The sequence below is a fragment of the Paramacrobiotus metropolitanus genome, unplaced genomic scaffold (assembly GCF_019649055.1).
Source record: "Paramacrobiotus metropolitanus isolate TYO unplaced genomic scaffold, Prichtersi_v1.0 Parri_scaffold0000122, whole genome shotgun sequence".
NCBI classification, from domain to species: Eukaryota; Metazoa; Tardigrada; class Eutardigrada; order Parachela; family Macrobiotidae; genus Paramacrobiotus; species Paramacrobiotus metropolitanus.
In genome coordinates this window covers 168,537-189,274 of record NW_026570342.1, presented here as the reverse complement: position 1 = coordinate 189,274, position 20,738 = coordinate 168,537, and the positions used below count along the sequence as shown (strand labels likewise).

The following is a 20,738-nucleotide window of genomic DNA, read 5'->3' as shown; positions in this document are numbered from 1 at the left end:
CTCGGTACATCTGCACTCATTAACGTAGTAGGGCTTTGCTGCGCTCATCTGTAACGCCCCTTTTTGATGGTTCTGCTACTCGTACTAGCTTGCAACCCAATTAAATTAATTAATTTTGAATTAGTCTTGCAATGCAATTTAATTTATTTCGTTTGTAAATGTGTCTTGCAACGTAATTTAATTTAATTAATTTAGGATTTAGTCTTGTAATTTAAATTTAATTTGTAATTTGTCTGGCAACGAAATTTAATTTATTCAGTTATAATTTTCCCTTGCAACGTAATTTATTTTATTTAGGTTACAAATTTGTCTGCAAACGTAATTAAATTTATTTAGTTTATGCATAATTTTGTCTTGCAAGGTAATTTAATTTCTAATTCAACCTTGCAACGTAATTTATTTAGTTTATAATTTTATCATGCAACCTACTAAGTTAAATTATTTCAAATTTTTGTCTTGACTTTCCTGCCGGTGACCTGGAAAAATTCTCGAAATACAAACAGCAGAAATGCCGCATCCGACAGCGTAAAGAATGCCGCCTTTAAGCACAGTAAACATCCATCTGCATTCACCCAAAATCGACACAACTGTGTCGCAACACGACCAAATCTGAAGTCTCCCGTTAAAAAAAAACCAACCAGCCGCGAAAACTATCAAAATCAATGGGGATAAAAACATCAACCAGCCACAACAAGACCAATCTCTCGGCAGTGAGCAGGCGTAGAAAAACAGGGACCATTCGCCTTTCAAACAGGTAAAAACAAGCATTCGTCAAGCACTCCACCGCTCCACATGCAGGCGTCAAAAAGAGGGAAAGAGAGCCAACAAAAAGCGTCAAAGAGGAACTAGGATTTGGCGGCGGCGTTCTTGGCTTTCGATTTCGCCGCCTTGGCGTGGACGGTGGTGTCCAGGTCCTCCCAGCAGTGCCGGATCACCGCCACACTGTCCCGCAACTTCACACTGATTTCTTCTAAGGACGCGCGGTAACTGTTGGCCATGCGCTCCTGCGTCTGCACCGCCACGTCGTCCAACTGCCAAAAAAAGCATTCTTACACAAAGTCAACCGAAAAACGGGAAAGCAGTCAGCTAACAACACATCTCCGAGTTTCGAAAAAATCCCTCAAACTTCGGATTAATCAGTAATTATTGCGTAATTAAATCAACCGACATTGAGCACTGTAGTTAGTGAAGTAAACACTAACTTACTTATTAAACAAAAATCGCAATAAAATTCTGCATGGATTATAAAAACAAATGTATCTCTAAATTCTTGACAAATTTCTACAAACTTCGGATTAATCAACAATTAAAATAACCGACGACTGCAATAAATAAATCGAGCGAAATTGAGTACTGTTGATAGTGCGGTACGACTACAAAGTAAACTATTATTAAAAAAAATTGACATAAAAATTTGGAAAAAAGTGCGGAGTTTGATTTATGTTGATAATTAACAAAATGAATTTCCAGATCCTCGAAAACATTCTTCAAACTTCAGACTGATGAACGACAGAACAATATTATTACTATAGCGGCACAACTGAGCTTCTCAGTACAAATTAAATTATATCATATGATATATATGTATATATATATATCATATTATATATATATTTATTTATATTAATTAACTACAATTAATTTTAAAAAATACGTTGAACTCGAAAAAAAATATTAATTTTATCCATAAATATATAATCAGTAATAAATATAATCAGTAATAAATATAAAAATATAATCAGTAAACAATTTTTGCAACAAAAACAAAAGCGCCGGTTCCTAACCGAATATTAAGATCACGACCGGCAATTAATTACTTCCAAAAACGTAAAAAGCTCAGTGAGTTACATTAATCAAAATGGCAATAAATGTTCTATGAGTTTATGTACATTTATTTCAGCAACTCGCCATCCCACTTAACCCGCTGTACTACGATGTTCACGTTGCCTTTTACATTCGTCAATGTAAAAGGAAAAAGCTGTGAGAAATTTTTGACAAATTATTTATCACATAGAACAAATTATAAATGACATTTACGACGTATTATTTCCGGATTTCACAAAACACGCCAAATCATAATATAAAATTAACAGATATTAAAATGAAAGCCAAGCAAAGATCCGAACTACCCGGGCAAAATGCACAGCAAGTAATAAAATATCGCAGTTTCCTATTCCCAGTTCATTCGTTACTCTGAAATCCGTTCGTAATTCGCTTTACCGAAGTTTTGTGAACATAAGAAAATGAGTGTACAATAAATATCATTCAAATTTGTATGGTCGAAGATTGTCCCGTAATTCAACAAATTAATATTAATTATTATTAATGTTCGGAATTTAAGGCGCGTAAAAGCAGCTGATTTTTCTTACCGTGGCGTCCGGTGGTTCGAAGCGGCCGAGCGGCGGGCGTGTGCGCATATTGCGGGCGAATTGCGTCCCGAGGACGTCGATGGGACCGCTGATCATTTCCTCTAACCGCTTGCACAGCTTCTCCAGCGGATCGCCCAGCATCTCCAGAAACGCGCAAAACTCCCCGCACCAATCGTCCAACAATTTCTTCATATCACCGCTTTTGCTCGACGCTTTGCCGCGCGCTTCGTTGTGACTGCACAGCGCCACGAGGGAGCCTTTTAGGCACTGCACCACCCACACAATACACCGCGCCACCTGCAAATAAATCAACAAAATTCCAAATAAAACTATAGATCGACATTCGACCTGGAAAAAGTAAAAAAAAAAGTCAAGAAACAAATTAAACAAAACCGAAAACAGCTTTAAAAAAATGTAAACGGGACATGAAACATTAAGAACAACATTTAAAAACTGGGGAAAAATTTTAAAAATGTAGAACGACTTGAAAACCAAATTGTAAACACCGGGAAAACCTTTTTGAAAAATGTACATAATTAAGTAAAATCATACCATAATTTCTGAGTTTTGATGAAATTAAAAAGATAAAATATTACAGAAATACTACAGCAATTTAAGTAGCGTAATCACCGTGAAGCTTTATACGAGAACAACGTGAGATTATCACTACAAAAGCAAGCGAAATAACCAGCAAAAGTAAACCGAAAAAAAAAGGAAATTTGTCTACACCTTTTTATTATAATAGTGAATTATTTGTAGATGCGGTATGGTGTTTGCATTACGTGTGTGAAGAGAGATAACTTGATCAGCAGATTCTTGAACCGTCCCAAATCCTCGGGCTTCGCGCCGTCAAACGTCTCTAAAATCTCCGCGCTCATTTCTGCAAATAAGCATTCACAACGGAAATTATCCTGGAATTGTTTTAAACTGTTAAAATAATTTATCACACATTCAACGAATGAAAAACAACGGAAAAATCGTACGCTGCAGTTTGAAGGAAATCTCCGTGGTGCCGAGCGCCTCGCCGAACAGCTTCATCTCCACCTTCACCGCGCCATCCCCATCACCCACTGCCTTGTCGGTGTCGTTAACGTTAACACCATCCGCTGTGCCGTACGCCGCTACAACACAGAAATATCGTAGAACAAGGGTTTAATAGCGTCCTCAAGATCGCTCTCTGACTAGATATCCGTTTCTTCGGTACGCCGCAAAGGATATAGTCTAAGTGCACAATATTTTCTTTTTTTTGTATTTTTTATATTTCTTTCATAGCACAATTTGAACGAACAAAATATTGTTGAATTTGTTTGTTTACGCCGACAGCCGACATTTTCAGTAAAATCCCTTGAGTTTTACCGGATAATCTTAAATACTTCATTCATAATGATTTTGATTACTGCAGATAAATACTAATAATTTCAACTTTTTTTATATACTTCTACGACACTAAGCAGACTGAGATACGTATTTACCAGATGTGATTATTTTTCATTTATTTTACCGAATTATTTTCAATATTGCCTTCATGCCGATTTTAATTACTGCAAATTTCGTAAAGTATTTACGTAGTCGAAATTTTGTGGGATACCGAAAACGAGTCTTGAAGGCGTGCGAAAATCTGCGCTGCATTAACTTAGACAGACGTCAAACAGTGAAACGGGTGCGGATCTTCAACAATATTTCGGATCATCCAGTCATTTTTTAATTTAAAAAAGAAACAGCTAACTAAGGATGCTGCAGACTTACGCGTTCCATCAAACTGGACGAGATGAGTGGCCACCACCCGGTCGACGGCCAACACCAGGTGGCACAGCCGCAACAGGACGGCGTGACAGCCCAGCGATAAATACTCGCGCAACGGCAGACCGAAGGAGGTCGTGATGTGATCCATTAGATCCTATAAAAAAACAGCGCAAATGAAGTAATGATTTTGTGCGCACGGCTGTGTCTGTAATTTTGCGAGGAAAAATTGGCGAATTATTTTCAACAGGTAGGAAACACTGTTACCAGGAAGAGTTACTAGCAAATCAGCAAAAAATATTCAACAGAAGAATTTATTATAAAAAATAAACAGACTGAAAAATCAGAAGAATATTAATAAATATCGGGCCACTAGCTCACCATTCAATTTTTTTTAAACAGAACCCGAAAAAAGTCAAACAAATGTTCAAACAAACATACATACAGAAGATATTTCGATTTTCGAAAACGACAGAATTAAGCTCCGACGAACCCCGCGCCGCTGTACTACGGTATCACAACATTACGCATCTATAACACGGAGAAGCGTGGAGTTGAAATTCAAACTTTTTCGGGGCGAATTTGAAATTAAATTTGAGCTGAAAGGAAATTAAATTCAACACCCAAAAAGGATAATTTCTAATTTTTTTTCGGGAAATTTCATTGTTTTTTGCAAGTAAATTAACTCCAATGTAGAAATAAGTGCTGATTTCTTCAATTCTAAAGTTATCACATCGGATCAGTGTTTTTCTTGATTCCAAATAATTAAAATAATTTTCTTAAAGTAAAATTATATTTTAATTATTAAAATTATATTAATTAATAAAATAATTTTCTTAACAAGTAAAATTATATTTTAATTATTTGGAATCAAGAAAAACACTGATTATAATTTTCCTCATTTCAAACGGTTTCAAATGCACAAAGCCCCGTTAGAATTTTTTTTAAATGGTTTGATTGGAAGAATGAAATGTGAGATGTCGGAAAGTGCGGTTTCAGTCCTACCTAAACATAACACAAACACACCATGAAACTGACAAAAATATTCTTAAAAAATTTGATAAGAAACTGATTCACAACGAAGTACACTGTGTTTATACGTCTCGGTTAATACGTATTAATTCGGATACCAGAGACACTGCACTACAATATATTCTGCAGAATGACCGACAACCCTGCCGCTGGCTAGACTGCAAATTTTAACATGGCAAATAACAGCCGAAATCCTTAGGATTAAAATATCGTATTCCAAACTGTAAGTTGTTAGATTTTTTTAAATGGTGTGATTTGTAGAATGAAGCGCTCGAAAGTTTGATTTCAATCCTAGCTAAAAATACGTATCACCCACCATAAAACTGACAGAAAAATATATTTTTAAAAAATCTGATAAGATACTAGTGTACAATTGAATACACTGTGTTAATAAGTCTCGCTTGGATATATTGCGAGGCAACTATTAGAGACACTGCACTACACTATTCCACAGAATGACCGACACCGCTGGCTAGTGGTTAGACACTACTTTAAACTGCAAATTTAAACAGTGGAAAAAACAGCCGAAATCCTTAGGATTAAAATGCCGTATTCCGAATTGTCAGTGGTGCACTGAGTGTTGAATTTCCCGTAGAATGCACATAGTATTATTTCTGCTAAATCGTGAACAGTAAAAAACACCGACATCCCCCGCACAAAAAAACTGCCGATTATCCGAAGAAATTGCCCGATCGTGGAATTCTTCTTAATTGCAAAATTAAAATCCTAATAAACTTTAGTATGCGTTGTACCGACCTTTTCGGAGTTGGGCAGGGTCATGGCTGTTTTGCAGACGTCGAAATACTCGGACAGCGCCTTATTGAGTTCCGCGGGCGCCTCCACGATGCTGTCCAGCTGGTTGGCCGGCACGTGATCCAGAAATTGATCTTTCAGCGGACGACTGCTGTCCAGGGGATTGTAACGCCCGTAGGTGGCTGCCAACGCCACACAGGATAAATACGCCACCATCTCCGCACGAACCACTTCGATCCATGCTTTCTACACAACAACAACCGTCTCTAGGGCCAATTTCTGGATGCACTGAATTAATCAGAATTAAAATTGATTAAAATTAATTTTTTAGGCTTATTATAGAGCGATAATACGAGTATATGGAGTGAGGCTGATTGAGTTAACAGTAACCACTGTAATAATACGAAATTAATCAAATAATGGAACGGAAATGCCCCGCAAGTCGCCGATTGAATTGAAACCGTTGATTTCATGAAAGTTTTAAATAATGTATGGCATAAGCAGTTATAATTATTGTAATAATATGTGAAATAATTAAAAATGGAACGGAAATGCTTAATAATACGTCAAAATCATATTACCCTAAGAAAATCAATGACATACATTTTTCTCAGTATTTTCCGCTCAGTTTTCACATTACATACAATTCACATATTGGTTACGATAATTATTGCTGCGTATTTCATAAATTAGTACGGAACCATTGTCATAATTCACTGATTTTCAGGCGAAGAATATTTCATTTTCAGTACTGGTCAGAAGAAAGCGTGTGTACCTCTTCGCGTTCGCGGCTTTCCGTGCGGCTTTGTCGCGTCCCCTCGAAGGCGACATCCCAGCCCATCAACTGCTCGCGATCCGACTCGTCGCGCCACATCCGCAGCATGTTAGGCACACTGCCCAGATACCGGTCCAGATCAAGCAGCCAGCTTCGCGCTTCCACATCCCTGCCGAATCACACAGGTGAAAACAACCAGGAAAAATCAATTAAAACCCGCGGTGCACACATTAATAAATTACAACTGTTAATTTTACAACCATATCAGCAAAACCATAACACTCGTAAATATTATATAAATATTATTTATTCTTTTTCCATTTTTATTATTTATTCATTTTCATTTATTTATTCATTTTTATATTATTTATTCATTTTCCAAACCATAGCACTCGTAAATATTATCTAAATATTATTTATTCTTTTTCCATTTTTATTATCTATTCATTTTTATAATTATTTATTTATTATCTAATTATTATTTATTCTTTTTCCATTTTTATTATTTATTCATTTTTTTTATTATTTATTCATTTTCGAAACCATAGCACTCGTAAATATTATCTAAATATTATTTATACATTTTCCAAAGAAAAATTCGGGAAAACTGCTAACAGTTGAAATATGCCCAATGGAAATCAAAACAAACATTATTAAACAATTTCCGAATAAATGGGTATGCTGACTAAAGAGAAAAATACGTAGGTATATCAAAAAAGCATTTGTCAATTTAAAAAATCATAAAAATTTAAAAAGCACAATGATACCAAGAAAATATGTCACATATGTTGTTACAAATTTTATTATTTGCCTTAGGTTTTAAATTCAATGCCACTGGGCTGTAGCCTTTCGTGATGTTCAGAATTGTATAATTAACACGAGACGAGGGAAGCAATTAAAAGACGCCAACCGGCAAAAAACCTTATAATTATTTTCAAAAAATTCCGTTATTAACGCTGAGTATATGTGAACGTTTCCTTGTAATACAGCGTCAACGTACGAGACGAAGCGGTAGAAGGGGAGGTGCCAGAGCCGGCAGAACTGGCCCATGAGGGCCATGCTGGAGTATTTCAGCCCGTGCTTGAGCTCCTCCATGCCGATGAGCCGGAAGTACTCCTGGTTGGCGATCAAGGCCATCTGCGACTCGAAGGCCTCGAAGACGCTGTGCGTGTAGTGCCGCACCACCATGTCCGGCACGTACACGTCCTGCGGCGGCAGCACGCACACCAGACTCGACGGCACCATCAGATACCTGCCAAAAACACACCAACAAATGCCAAAAACGGCAAAATAATCACAAAAAACCGCATAAATTAATCCATAAAATTTAAAAATCGAAGAATAAATTTTCCAATGAATCCTTTCTGGGAAAAACATGATTCGCCTGAAGATTTTTAAGTTAATATGTTGCAACACAGTTGAATTCAATGCAGCTCATAAATTTATTAAACATTTTCTTTGGCTGAATTTTCACGCAATTTCTTATCCATAATACAATCATTATCCTGAAGAAATGTAAAATCAACATGACAGTTTCAGCGTATTTGCCAAGTATGAAAAATAATTACTTTAAAATTGTAAATTAAAACAATGAATTATTTCTAGATGACGGTCAAGTGCAGGGTGTCTTACCCGAGATGATTCAACTGGAGAGATTTGATGTCCAGACCGTTAAAATGATTGTACGCCAGCTGTATGGCACCTAAACAACAACCACGTAACCGCTTGTAAATGTCCGCATCTTCCATTTTCGTAGATATTCTGAATTATTCATTTCGTTTTCGTTGATATAAGCCGGGAAATACTTCATACAGAAATTTACAAAATGACAAAAAAACAACGCTATAGTTTCTTAATCAATTGTGTTACTTTGATAACTACTTTAAACTGTGTGGTCACCGCGTTTTGTGAAATAAAAATTTTTTAGTTTCAAAATGAAATACACATTACACAAGTCAAACGATTCGAAAACGGAGTATCAACAATAGTCAACGGCGTGGTCATTTGAGCCGCTACACTACGCTGGCATCCAACGATACCGTATTACCAGAGCAGGAGCAAGCGGCATCTAGCGCAGTGCAACAATTTGAAATATTAATCATAAAAATTCGAAATAATAAATAAACAATAATAATAAGGTTAGAAGTAATAAATACTATTATCCTGACAGCAACATTTCCAATATCGTTCTCTAATTAAATATTTAACAATTATCCTGTGCAAGATTGTTATTCTGTAGCCACGAAAACAGAATGAAGAAAAATATTCTAGTAAGTATGAAAATTTAAAAAAAAAACAGTAGGCTGATTTGAGAAACTTATACTGCATTCATTTACCGCAGCGGAGGTATAAATGTATGAGCAAGAGGCGAAAGGCCGGATGATTGTGGGGCTTTGGTTTTCTGACTAGGGCTTCCAGGGGCACAATAGCGTCCGTCAAAAACGTCCAATCCTCTAACGAACACCAGACTCAATTTGAAATACCCACAAGAAAAACATACCAATAAAAAAACTCCGATACAGAAAAACTCTACGGCGTTTTTAAAAAAAATAAAAATACACACCTGTTATTCTGTACAATTCAAATAAGCGGTAGATGATCAGGATAGCGTAATTATCACCGAGTTGCACCATATCCGGAGGGGCGTCCGCAACAGCAAAGGCTGGAAAAAAAATCACAAAAAATTATTACCGAATAATAAACGCGAAAATAAATGCCGGACGCGTGTAATCTTACGCGCTTGTTCGTTGGCGTATAAACGGTACTCGAAGAGTTTGGTGATGAGGAGCATCTCGTTCTCCGCCGACGGCGCCGCTGTCTGGATGGAATGCCGGAAGGACCAGTCGAGGATCAACAAATTCTGATGCGCAATCACCATCTCCACCTGCGCAATACATCCAGAGAGAAATATAAAAAAATTATAAAATAAGCACGGAATAATAAAACAATTATAAGAAAAAAACAATTAGGGAAAGCGCAGTTTTCTAGCATTTCCTCACCGATTTCAAGCTGTCGGGAGGGTCGTCATACAAGCTCAAACCAGCCATGGCCGTCGCTTTCGCAATTCGATCGGTAAACTGCAATTATCCGAAATTTGTTCAATATAAATTTAACAACAAACTGAACTAAATAAAAGAATACAGAATAACTGTAAAATATTAAACTGTAGCCCAAATAAAATAAATAATAAAATACACAATAATTGTACAGATAATACTGTGCATACGAAACTGAAGAATCTGTCTGGATGTGTGTAATTTACAGAAATGCAACGATGGTTACAATGCATACACTGGTACACATTTCACAATTACCACCCCGCCACTATTTTTATGAAATCAAACTCATAAAAAGCGGGAAATATCAAATATTTACAATGAATAAATTTCAAATTTAATTTTCCAAAAATGTCTAGTGTAGAAGGCGAGACTTACGTCTTTTAACGTGGCCACGGATAATAACGGTAAATACGGCTGTAAATCACGGTACAAGGACGTCCGTTTGATCCAGCCCGTGCAGCATTCCACCAGCAGATCCCGAATCCAGATGGTGGCCTTCATTTTCACAATTTCTGAGGAAAACCCGGGTGTGTATACGTAGTTTGTCCCCGTAACAAATACGGAAAAAATATTTCTAAATTCATTTATCAAGCATTATGCACCAAGTTTCTTAAGGCTCTACTAAGGACTTAATTATAGCTGCAAGCGGAGCTCAATTAACGCCACTACACTACAAGCACTCAATAACGTTTTCCACACGCGGAAAGATACATCCGTGCACCAAACATAAAAACTTCGCACAACAACAAACATCACATTTTTATTATCGCTCTTATTGGCATTATTACTACTAAATAATGTAAACCACGCAAAAAAAAGAAAAAAACCCTTAAAACTCTACACTTTATCAACTGAAATAGACTACAGTTATTTTGGAAAATTTTCCTTATTTCCTAATTTCTTTCTTATTGCAGTGCAAAAAAAATAATTTCCTTTTGAAAAAAGATCACGAAAAAAGACGCACTAAAATAAAAATAACATTTAAAACGCTTACTGATCGCGGCGTCCAGCAGTTCCTTGGTATCAAACTCCAAGTACGGCGTCGGATCCAGCAATAAAATGCGGAAATACTCCAAGCGCGCCAGATGGCGCAGGCCGGGCGAGGGAAAATAACTGGACAGCGCATCCAACGCCGTGTTGATCGTCTCGTTTAGATTGCGCACAAATTCCTCCGTATCCAGACTGCAAACAATCATCACAAGCTTCAGCTACCAATGCGATACAGACCACAAAATTTAATTTTATCAGTGTTTTATTAAGACATTTTATATAAGACATTAAGACATTCTACTTACATTATACAAAAATATCATCGGAAAAAAATAATACCAAAAATTAAGTTATTTATTCCAAAAACATGGTAAGACGTGGGCTTCATATACGTAAACAAATCGTGCATAACATCACATCATAATAACTGATATGCTGATTGCAGTCGCGCTTAGTCGTGATCGAAGATTAAAGCCATCACACTACGCTAAGGCCACACCATCTGCACATTTCCCCAACAATTACACACAACAAAACTGAAAAACAATTCGAGATTGTCTCTCCCCTTAACAAAATGGCGAGAATACGACACCTATATTATCAGAAAATACTTTTACATAACCGGCAAGAGCAGTAAGAAAAACTAAGCACTGTTAGAAAAAAAACGAGGCTTTTGCCTGCTGGTACAATACTGCAAAGAAAGCAGCTGAAACAATGGATCTCCCCAAATAAAAATAGTTTATCTGAAACAAATCAGCAGCGAAAAAAAAACAAATTTCTATGTTCAACAGCAGATTCATCAACACCGGACACGTTGTATGCAAGAATGACTACTCGGTGCTTAAGTGAATCTCAGGTCTTGGCTAAAGCCAATCCACTACAAAACACTCCAGTCAGCACAGATCATACAACGTAACGAACGTGTACGCCTCCAAGAAAAAAAGAGCATTTAATGCAAGTGCTGTCGTTCAAGAAATTATTTTAAAAAATACATATAATATGCCAAAAATTAAATACACGAATTTTAATCCATCTGACCGCACTGAACAAGCTGCCTAAATACTATGTAACCGACGCTGGCTACCGGCGGAAGAACCGGCTTACCCGTCGCCCAGTCCGGTGCGCATATCGAACAAATGCCGCCGCGCCAGAATATCCACGGCGGCGTCGGCGCGGTAATTCTCGCTTAAGATGGCCATAATACTGTCCACTTTGTCCAGATCCTGCCCGTCCATCACCAGCAGTCGGCAGTACCAGGTCAGGTAGTCGAACACCCGCATCGCCTCCTCTGCAACACGTTTACACCGCAATGTATTCTACTGGCATCCCAATAGATACTTGAGCTCCCAACATTCACGGGAAAACTGCAGTTATTTTATCCCGGATTCATGCACTCACTATTGCAAAATTTTGCTATCGATTTCCAAATCAAAAACTAGTTTGATTCCAAAATATAAAACAACGTTTAATATCATCCATAGGAAGCGCATAATAATCCTAAACCGCTTGTTAAAAATAAAAAAGATATTAAATAATGTGTAAAACATGTTAAAACTAAATAAGGTTAAAAACATAGTAAATAGTAATATCATCACATAAAAAGAATATTCACAAATATTAGCAATTAGTCCGCTGATTTGTCAGCATTTTCATTTAGAATACTGTTCAAATACCAGGAAAGGATGACACTATACACCCGACATATCTAACAGCCGAAACGTGCCACTGCTCTACGTTATCACCGCAGTGAAACCGTGCAACACAGACACCTTCTAGGAAATACTATTTTTTAAAACGCGTTAAAGTTTTGCTCACCTCCAAGAAGAGCAGTCGGCTCGAAGATCAAATCGAAATATTGCTTGTACAGCGCCAGATCCTTCATTTCATACAGACACCACAATTTCACCGCGGTCTCCTGCGTCGGACGGGGAAAGCGCCGGTCCAGTGTCCGAAAGGCCAAACTCAGAATCACCTTCCGCCTGGCCGGTTCCGCGCAGTCAAACGACTGCAAATCGTTACAATAAATAAGCATTCACAAAATTAAGTAATAAAACTAAGTAAAACTATTAAGTAATAAACTGCAGCACTTATCCAAAGTACGAAGAAATAAATTTCTCGCAAGCAAAAATTCCCAGAAATGTAGAAACTAACAATCATGCAACAATTATATTCTTCCTATTATTCCACACAATCGCGGAATATTTTTAACAATTTTTATAATTTATAATGATCCGTCAAAACGTTAAAAATAACAGCAGCATTGAAGCAGCCACTTTTTTTCATTAATTTTATGAATTACAATTACAGTGTAATTTTTATCTACATGTTCACAATGAACATGAACATCACTTGAAGCTGAATTTTGTTTGCAGAATATTTTAGCAATAAGAAAAGCAAATAAATTTCAGACATTACTGAGAGCAAATATAATTCCAAATCAAATATAAGTATTCTTCTACCAAGGAAAAGAAATACAGATCAGCGTACCTGCATGATGAGGCTGAAAACAGCCATGTTGTAATGCTTGTCAGCATTCTGCGGATCGGCTTTACACAGTTCCAGAGCCACTTTCTGGATTTCCTTCGGATTGTGATTGCGCATGTACTGCGTTAAAATACCCTCCAGAAACGGCACGCCGGTCTTCTTTACCGCTAACACTTTCTGTAGAAAGTTATGCAGACCCGCATCTGCAATTAAACACCATTCCATCAAAAATATTCCCAAAAATACCGACAATCAGAAAGTCTCCACATGGGCAACTTCTAACCCAAAAAGCAAAAATAATAAACAAAATATCGGTACAAAAGTATTTATCTAGGAAAGGAATATCGCAAGGAAAAACCAAAAGCAATTTGCAAAATCAGGCAAACCAGAAACACGAATTAATTGTAAAAATGGGCAGCATTTCACAGATAATTCCACATTCCTGACATTCCTGCATAAAATATCACATAAAATGTGTTTTCTTTATATGAAAAAAAGTTTTTAAGTTAACCTATTAACATAACAACACGTTCACTGCTCACATAGGCTTTCGCAAACGACGATTAAGAATAAAGACCCATTGCGAATTGATGGAAGCTGGCTGCCCTCGCACTACGTTAATGTCTTACCGAAGTAATCGAGTAAGAGAAATTACGAGCAAAGGCAATCAAAATCTTTCGCCTCCTAAATTTCTACAAATTTCTCCAGTTTTCCCACTATCCACAACTCGATCTTAACCAAAACTTAAAATATCCTAAAATTTTTTACATGAAAATGAATTTGTTCCGAGAAATTTCAGGCTTTTTAACTTTTCCTTTAAATAAAATCCACAACGAGGAAAAGTGACCAAAAAACGTTCCCAATATAAAATTCCCACACAGATTACAAAATAATTCCTACCAAAATTTAAAATACTTCTGAAAGTTCTTAATGAAAAATAAAAGCTAGTTTTTTGAAGTTTCAGGTTGTTCGCCGCAGTTTTCGACTTTCCATTACAGCAAAATCCGAGAAAACCCACAAAATGAATGAAAACAATTACAAGAAACCCAGATCCATCATCCCTTACTCAGAATAATTTCGAAAAAAATTATTAATTATTTTCCAGTTAAAAAATCCCATTTCCGGAAGAAGTTATAGTGTTTTCAATTTTTACCAAGGATTAAAGAAGAAAATCAGCGAAGGACCAGACAGACACTCTCGCCCTTACAATCCGCCCTAAAATATCAAGATGCATCATTCCTCACTCGGAATAAATTCGGAAAAAAATCTTAATTATTTTCCAGTTAAAAATACTCCTGCTCCTGATGAGATTATGGTCTGTTTAATTTGTATCAAGGATTAAAGAAGAAAATCAGCGAAGAACCAGGCACTTACAATCGGCCACTTCATGGACAAAATAATGCACCATACAGTGGAAGGTGAACTCATCCAGTTCCGCTGTAATCGGCACACTCTCCACCAGCTCCTGACACGTCCGCGCCACCCGGGAGCTGACGGGATCCAGACGGTGCAGCGCAATGGCCTTGCACACAGTGAACGGCGGGTTCCCGCCGTGTTTCTTCCACAGCTTCTCAATCTCCTGCACGGCGCGCTTCGGGTCCTGCTCCAACGATTTATCTACAAGAAGAGCACATTCTGCAAGGGGATGGGGGTGGCAGAACGGCAAGCGTACCGAGGACGTCGCGCAGACGCTTCCCGTTGGCCCCCGCTTTTATCCACACATCGCGATCGCGCAAATTGTACCAGGACGAGTTCTCCCGTCGCGGCCCGACTCCGCTCACCGGGCAGATTTTATTGCTGGACATACTCGGGAGGATGCTGGCCGTGTAGCCCGAAACCATAAAATTAACAGGCACGTAAAAAGCTGCGGAATAACTGCGCGGGAAAAAATTATACGGAGTTTTTTTCTTATTTTGGCACGATTTTCCGTCGCCGCAGTGCCTGATTTCTTAAAATTAATTTTTGGCGAATTTTCGCTCAGCTGGGACATAAACTGCAGCCAATTACAGGTGGGAATTCCAATTGAACTTCCGCTGGAATCACATTCGACGGAATGGACATGTGGACATTTTCTCAGAATTCGTATAATACAGTTAATTTTTTTCCATTTTTTGAGCTGCTATTTTAGTTAGGAAAAAAATAATTTTTTACCTTCAATATTTAGTTCACTAATTTGATGTTTAATAAAAACTAACCGTTTGTACTTTGAAATGACTGGAAATGGAATCAGTCAACTGCCGTTGGCAATTCCATTTGGATCACACCGAAAATTCACGAAACAACCGAATTCTTTTCAGTCTAAATTATTCTTTAGAACGTTATTACATAAAAGATTAATTTTTCTCTCGTTATTAATTCGTTAGTTTCGTTTAGTTATAGCTTAACATCTGTATTTAATTCGTTAAATTTTCAAATAAATAAGACAGGCAGTTTTGAGAATTAGCCAATAGAATGCTGCGTGAAGCGAAGCCCCGCCTCTCCATTTGCACAACGAGAATAGCCAGCGGTCTGTCTCTTTTGCGTCTCGACACGCTTGAACGCGTTTGTCCACTATCCATTAGCGAGACGGGCGGTCAAGTGGCGTTTGGAGAGCTTTTCAGCTTTTGTGCAGAATTCCAAAATCTCTGCAGATTTCCATCTGAAGATTATCAAGCATTTTCTCGCGCCGTGTACACTGAATATTGAAGTGCGCGCGAGGAGGCGTGGAAGCATCTGTCATCCGTGCGAGATGTTGTAGCGCAGACCTTTCCATGTGAAGCAGCGTCAATGTTGATTGCTATGCGTTAGCCAACGTAATATGGCCTTCATGATCGCTCTGCTAGAAACATCGCGCTCTGCATTTCATCAAAGTTGGTCTACGCGTTTTTCGGCAATAACGGCCACTTGTTGCTGCACATCGTGGATACTGCGCGTTTCTTCGGCAGGACGACGCGGTGTTTTGGTTCTTCCTCGGTGGTTTCACACGGATTACGACGGATGTTATAAAAGCGGTGAGTGTTGTGATGGTTCTTCTGCTTTTATTTATTTACGTTAACGAAACAATATTCCAAATTTATTAAAAAATTTCGAGCGCTTATTTTTATCAGTGTAAATTCCACTCTGTTTTTCTGATCTCTCGTAGAACTTTTTGCGTTCTTAAATCATCCAGGATTTTTTTCATTATCGTTTTCTTTATTTTCTTCTGTAACTGTTAAATTATTTTTTAAAATAAAATTCGTTATTAAATCAACTTGCGCGCTGTAATTTTTGAAACATTAATTTTTCTGTAGCTTTCTGGTAAATTATTAACATTATACATTAACACTCAGAAAAATTTTGTGGAACTTTTATTTTTTATGTGGTTCTTCTGCAAATTTAGATTTATTTTGTAATGAACTGTTTACAGAGAATACAAATCATGCGAAAATAGATTAAGCTAAAATCGTGCATTTCATTTTATTAATCGGCACCTCTACGTTTTGTGGATTTTTGTTTGCCGCAGTTTTGCAAAAATATGCAAATTTTTCGGGCCGTCTTTTAAACGAAAATAAAAAAAACTATAGGTAAAAAATCTTGTGGACGCGTTTACTTTTTTTGTACTTAATTGTTTTTTCATATTTATACGTATGTTTATATTTTTAATTTTTTTAAATAACTGAATAAAAGTGTAGAAGTAGCGCCAGTGATTCAAGCCAAAATTGTGCCTTAAACCTCCGTCAAGTTACTGTGTACTTTATTGGGTTATTGGAGTGAACATAGGATAGAAACAAAATTACGCGTCACATCATTTTAGCACATAGTACACTTCGTCCAATCTCTTACCAATACAGAACGTTTCCTGAACACAAGCAGCATTACCACGCATCAAAGCTATGCTAATTCTCTGCTTCAGGAATAGAGTGGACCGTTTCTCCTGTGTCCTCTCGAAAAGCATCTTACCGAGCGTAGACATCTTGCATTTAGATTCTTTACTCCAAACGCCCATTGTTTCAAAAACCAAAGCAGAGAAAATAAAGTTAGCCCGTAGATATCCGTGTTTATTGTTTTCTTTGCCTCTGCCATCAAGTTACTTAATTTTAACGTTGATAATAAATTCCGTCAATGTAGACTCTGTACACAATGTCTTGTGCATTTGCGCCGGCCTTGCGTAAACAAACGCGATGGCATAAATTTCCTCGGCAATTTCAAATGTCTGTCTGAGAAACGTCCAGCCGAAATGATTGGCCTCCTGCTGGGCTTTATCAAGTGGAACACGTTGGCTTTTAAGAATAGACATTCGGCGCTTTATCGGCAGTATTTTTACGGGGATTGTAACGGTCGCTTCGTCGACGGAATGGCATGATTTTCTCTGACCCGCTGCGGTATTACCAAGGTATTTATTTGTTCGCCGGTTTTCATGGCGATCGTTGAGGAAAATCCGCATAAAAACCCAGGGTTTTTATTCCGATTTTATTTTAAAGCTGATTATTTATAGGCGGTGCAGTGTCCTACTTGCGGTGTTATGGCTTATTTTTATTGACGTGATAAGTTTTGCTTTTCAACCGAAATGAAGAGCACCCGGCTAATCAAGCGATCAGATTAAATTAGATGGTGAAAATAAATATTTTGACTGACAGGTTCATGATGGATTTGGGCTTTTGTCATTCACTGAGGCTGATTTTTTGGAATGACAGCGTCCATTGAATTTGCATTTTTAATTTAATCACCCGTAAAACCATTTTTCGATATCATTTCCTTGAACATTTTTATTTCCAGATTTCCCAAATTTATTGTATTTTTTCTATTTCGATTCGGCAACAAGCGTGATAAATTTTGTTGCGGATCGTTTTTCTTTTATAATTATTTTCAGCTTTAATTTTTTAAATTTTATTAAGGGTATAATTTCTGTAAAAATATTTTATGTAAAACTTTTCGATTCGATAGCAAAATGAAACTGAATTTTTTGTGTTGTACGAACTATTCTTCGATTTTTTAAACATCGTATCGAGCAGTTAAATTTTAGAAACCGTCGAAAAAAGCTGGCTTGTCAATTTTCTGCACTGGGATTTGCCGAAGAAAATTTCTGCATGGTTAATTTTTCACCATTTTATTTATTTATTTTTAATTTTTTTCTTTACATTTCGTTCGCGTTCAAATTGAATAATAGGGTGTGTGCGCCGGACAAACATTTGATTTGTCGTCGTGAATGGACTCGTTGTGCAGTGCAAACGAGTTAGAGAAATGGTTTGTGAAGCGTATAAAAATGAGGTGATCAAGGTCCTTATCTGGGTGATGCGCATGAGCGCCTGTATCAACACCGATAACGAAGCGGCACTCGTGTCACTGTGTGACCGGGCTGGAATTACTGTGCGCTAACGACCGGCTTTGATGCGGGAGCAGCATGCGGCACAGGCATTAAGTTCATAACCGGCATGCGGGGATTAATATCCATATCGCATAAATCTACGACAGATGACTGACCCACTTTTTCATTGAAACCAGATTGTCCATTCCATTCCTCAAGAGGCTGCTTCATTTCGTCATAAATAAATATGTAATTGGCAAAATTTACATAAGTCAAAGTAATTTCGTATTATATTTCCTTATTAATGTCAGTTTAAAATTACTGAAACAGTAAGAATTATTCAGAACATCACCTTGCATTTTTACGTCTTAGTACAGCGCATTTTTTAATGAATAATTTCCAAGAAAATGGAAAGTGCTAAAAATAATAGAAAGTACCAATTCGCAGCAGAAGTGCAAAAGTGGCTTGCTCCATTTAGCGCTGGATGACCGAAAAGAGAATTCGCCAGCTTTATACTGAATCTTTAAAAGCCGTCGACATCCGCAATAAAAAAGATAAGAATTTTTATCTCAATTTTTTGTTTTTACCGTGCAATATGCGGCTAGTTGTTTCTGAACAGGCATGCCACTACTCTACGATTTTCTTGTTCAGTAATGGGTAATGTACTGTCAATATCCGATGCGGTGAAAAATGAATAAATTAATTTATCTGTACACGAAGAATAGTTTAAAAAAATAGCAGTTTTTCCCGCTCTTGATAAAAACTAAATATAAACTTTAAATTTAGTGATGGCGGTTTTTCAAAGCTGATTTGCCCGAAATGGATTATAATAAAGACAACCGGATTTGGAATTGCCCCTGTTCTACGAAGCTGGTTACGATGAAGTGCGCTCAGCCCACAGATATGAAGTGGTCCGACTGCTGCAGTATGCTGCATTTTAAATAACCGTACGGTCCGCACTCGGCACCGGGCATCTCCTTGATGGGCCCATTAAATTGTGCTCGAGTATGTTTGCCGGCGCGCATCTCTTTTCCGCTAGTGCGACGTTGCCGTGACCGGCGGGCTGATTTTACAATCTCACGGCCGTAGGAGAGAGCAGCAGCGAGCGTCTCAGTGTCAAGCTGGCGTTTAGTCGCTTAGCACGTACACTTTCTAATCCGATAAATCCTCACTACAACTGCCGCTCTCTGTCCGCGGTATTATTATGATGGATTGCGCGTGTGGCCGCTGATTGTTAGCGCTATTATGCGAATTACGCTTTTGTACCTAATAATCGCCTTTTAATGACTGCGGCCCTGATTGATCAAAAGGTTGGTGGTTGGCCGTTTATAGTCTCTTTTCGGCTGGTGGTTTTTTTTCTAATGAGGGGTATCACGATCATGGTCAAATCGGTGAAAGGCGGTTGCGGTTTTATTGCTTTTTAAATCATGCCCGAAAGGTCTTTTCTCAAACCGTTGTTTCGCATCAAATGTGGCTGATTATTTTTTTATATCTGTGTTAACCATTGCTGCTGTCTTGCCGTTTTGAAATTATGCGCAGAAGAGTGATTCAGATTAACCACTGTGTAATTTGGTAAACATGTCAAGGCATTTAAAAATATATTTTGTCGATGTGAAGAAAAAAATATTGAATGATGTTTAATTAAGTAGAATCATTAAATAATTATTATTCAGAAATTTCGGCGTTTAAGCACTGCAGGATCAAGCTAAGTGCCACTGTGCTACGAAGTTGACCACAAACAGTGCTCTAAAATTATACTCGTAATTGTAAAGACCGGTTACGCTGAATCGTTTTACCGAATACCATCTTGCATAAACGATATTTCAGTACTGTATTTCATTAAATATTATTTACGAATCAGCTATTTATTATGTCTTTTCAGTTATGTTTTAGAGTTTTAGTATTACCGGGATTTCAGTGAATTCGAATAAGATTTAAATTTTCGATTTCCCTTAATTGTTTTCAGCTTGAAGCTGCTTTTGAGTTAAATTGTTTGGCGTCAAAGGCGTCGGTTTGGCTGTTGAATAACAGCAGATTCTCAAAATTGAATTCCAGTAGAAAATTAAAAATAAGAATTTCCAAAATTTTATATCGGAAAAATTTTGTTTTGGGCATGTTTTCAGCCGTCTTGATTATCGATTATCGGCTTTTCCGAGCCGGCAGGAATATAGTTTTTAAATTAACTGCTTTTTAATGATTTTAAATCCCGAGGATCCTCTTCGATGATTTTCTCCTGACACAAATAATTATCAAAATGTCATCTTGCAGCATAT

At 37.3% G+C, this 20,738-nt stretch overlaps 1 protein-coding gene across 1 annotated transcript; it reads right to left on the bottom strand.

The window, feature by feature from the left end:
• Nucleotides 1–454: 454 nt before the first annotated feature.
• On the bottom strand, nucleotides 455–15,140 carry LOC129598427 (uncharacterized). Its single transcript, XM_055496320.1, has 20 exons — nucleotides 14,875–15,140; nucleotides 14,577–14,819; nucleotides 13,206–13,405; nucleotides 12,534–12,723; nucleotides 11,823–12,006; nucleotides 10,723–10,910; nucleotides 10,104–10,240; nucleotides 9,669–9,746; nucleotides 9,406–9,553; nucleotides 9,233–9,331; nucleotides 9,006–9,122; nucleotides 8,302–8,371; nucleotides 7,670–7,921; nucleotides 6,670–6,838; nucleotides 5,898–6,140; nucleotides 4,116–4,266; nucleotides 3,353–3,490; nucleotides 3,152–3,249; nucleotides 2,370–2,666; nucleotides 455–1,031 (listed from the first exon to the last, which is right to left on the bottom strand). The coding sequence occupies exons 1-20, from the start codon at nucleotides 15,041–15,043 to the stop codon at nucleotides 846–848; spliced, it is 3,357 nt and encodes a 1,118-aa protein (XP_055352295.1). The 5' UTR covers nucleotides 15,044–15,140; the 3' UTR covers nucleotides 455–845.
• Between the last annotated feature and the right edge of the window lie 5,598 nt (nucleotides 15,141–20,738).

Excerpts from the sequence above, each read along its gene's own strand:
- LOC129598427 (XM_055496320.1), bottom strand. The coding sequence starts at position 15,043 with ATGGTTTCGGGCTACACGGCCAGCATCCTCCCGAGTATGTCCAGCAAT. Across the intron at positions 9,747-10,103 it reads CCGTGGCCACGTTAAAAGAC|TTTACCGATCGAATTGCGAA; the intron begins GTAAGTCTCGCC and ends GGATAATTGCAG. Across the intron at positions 1,032-2,369 it reads TCGAACCACCGGACGCCACG|TTGGACGACGTGGCGGTGCA; the intron begins GTAAGAAAAATC and ends TTTTTTTGGCAG.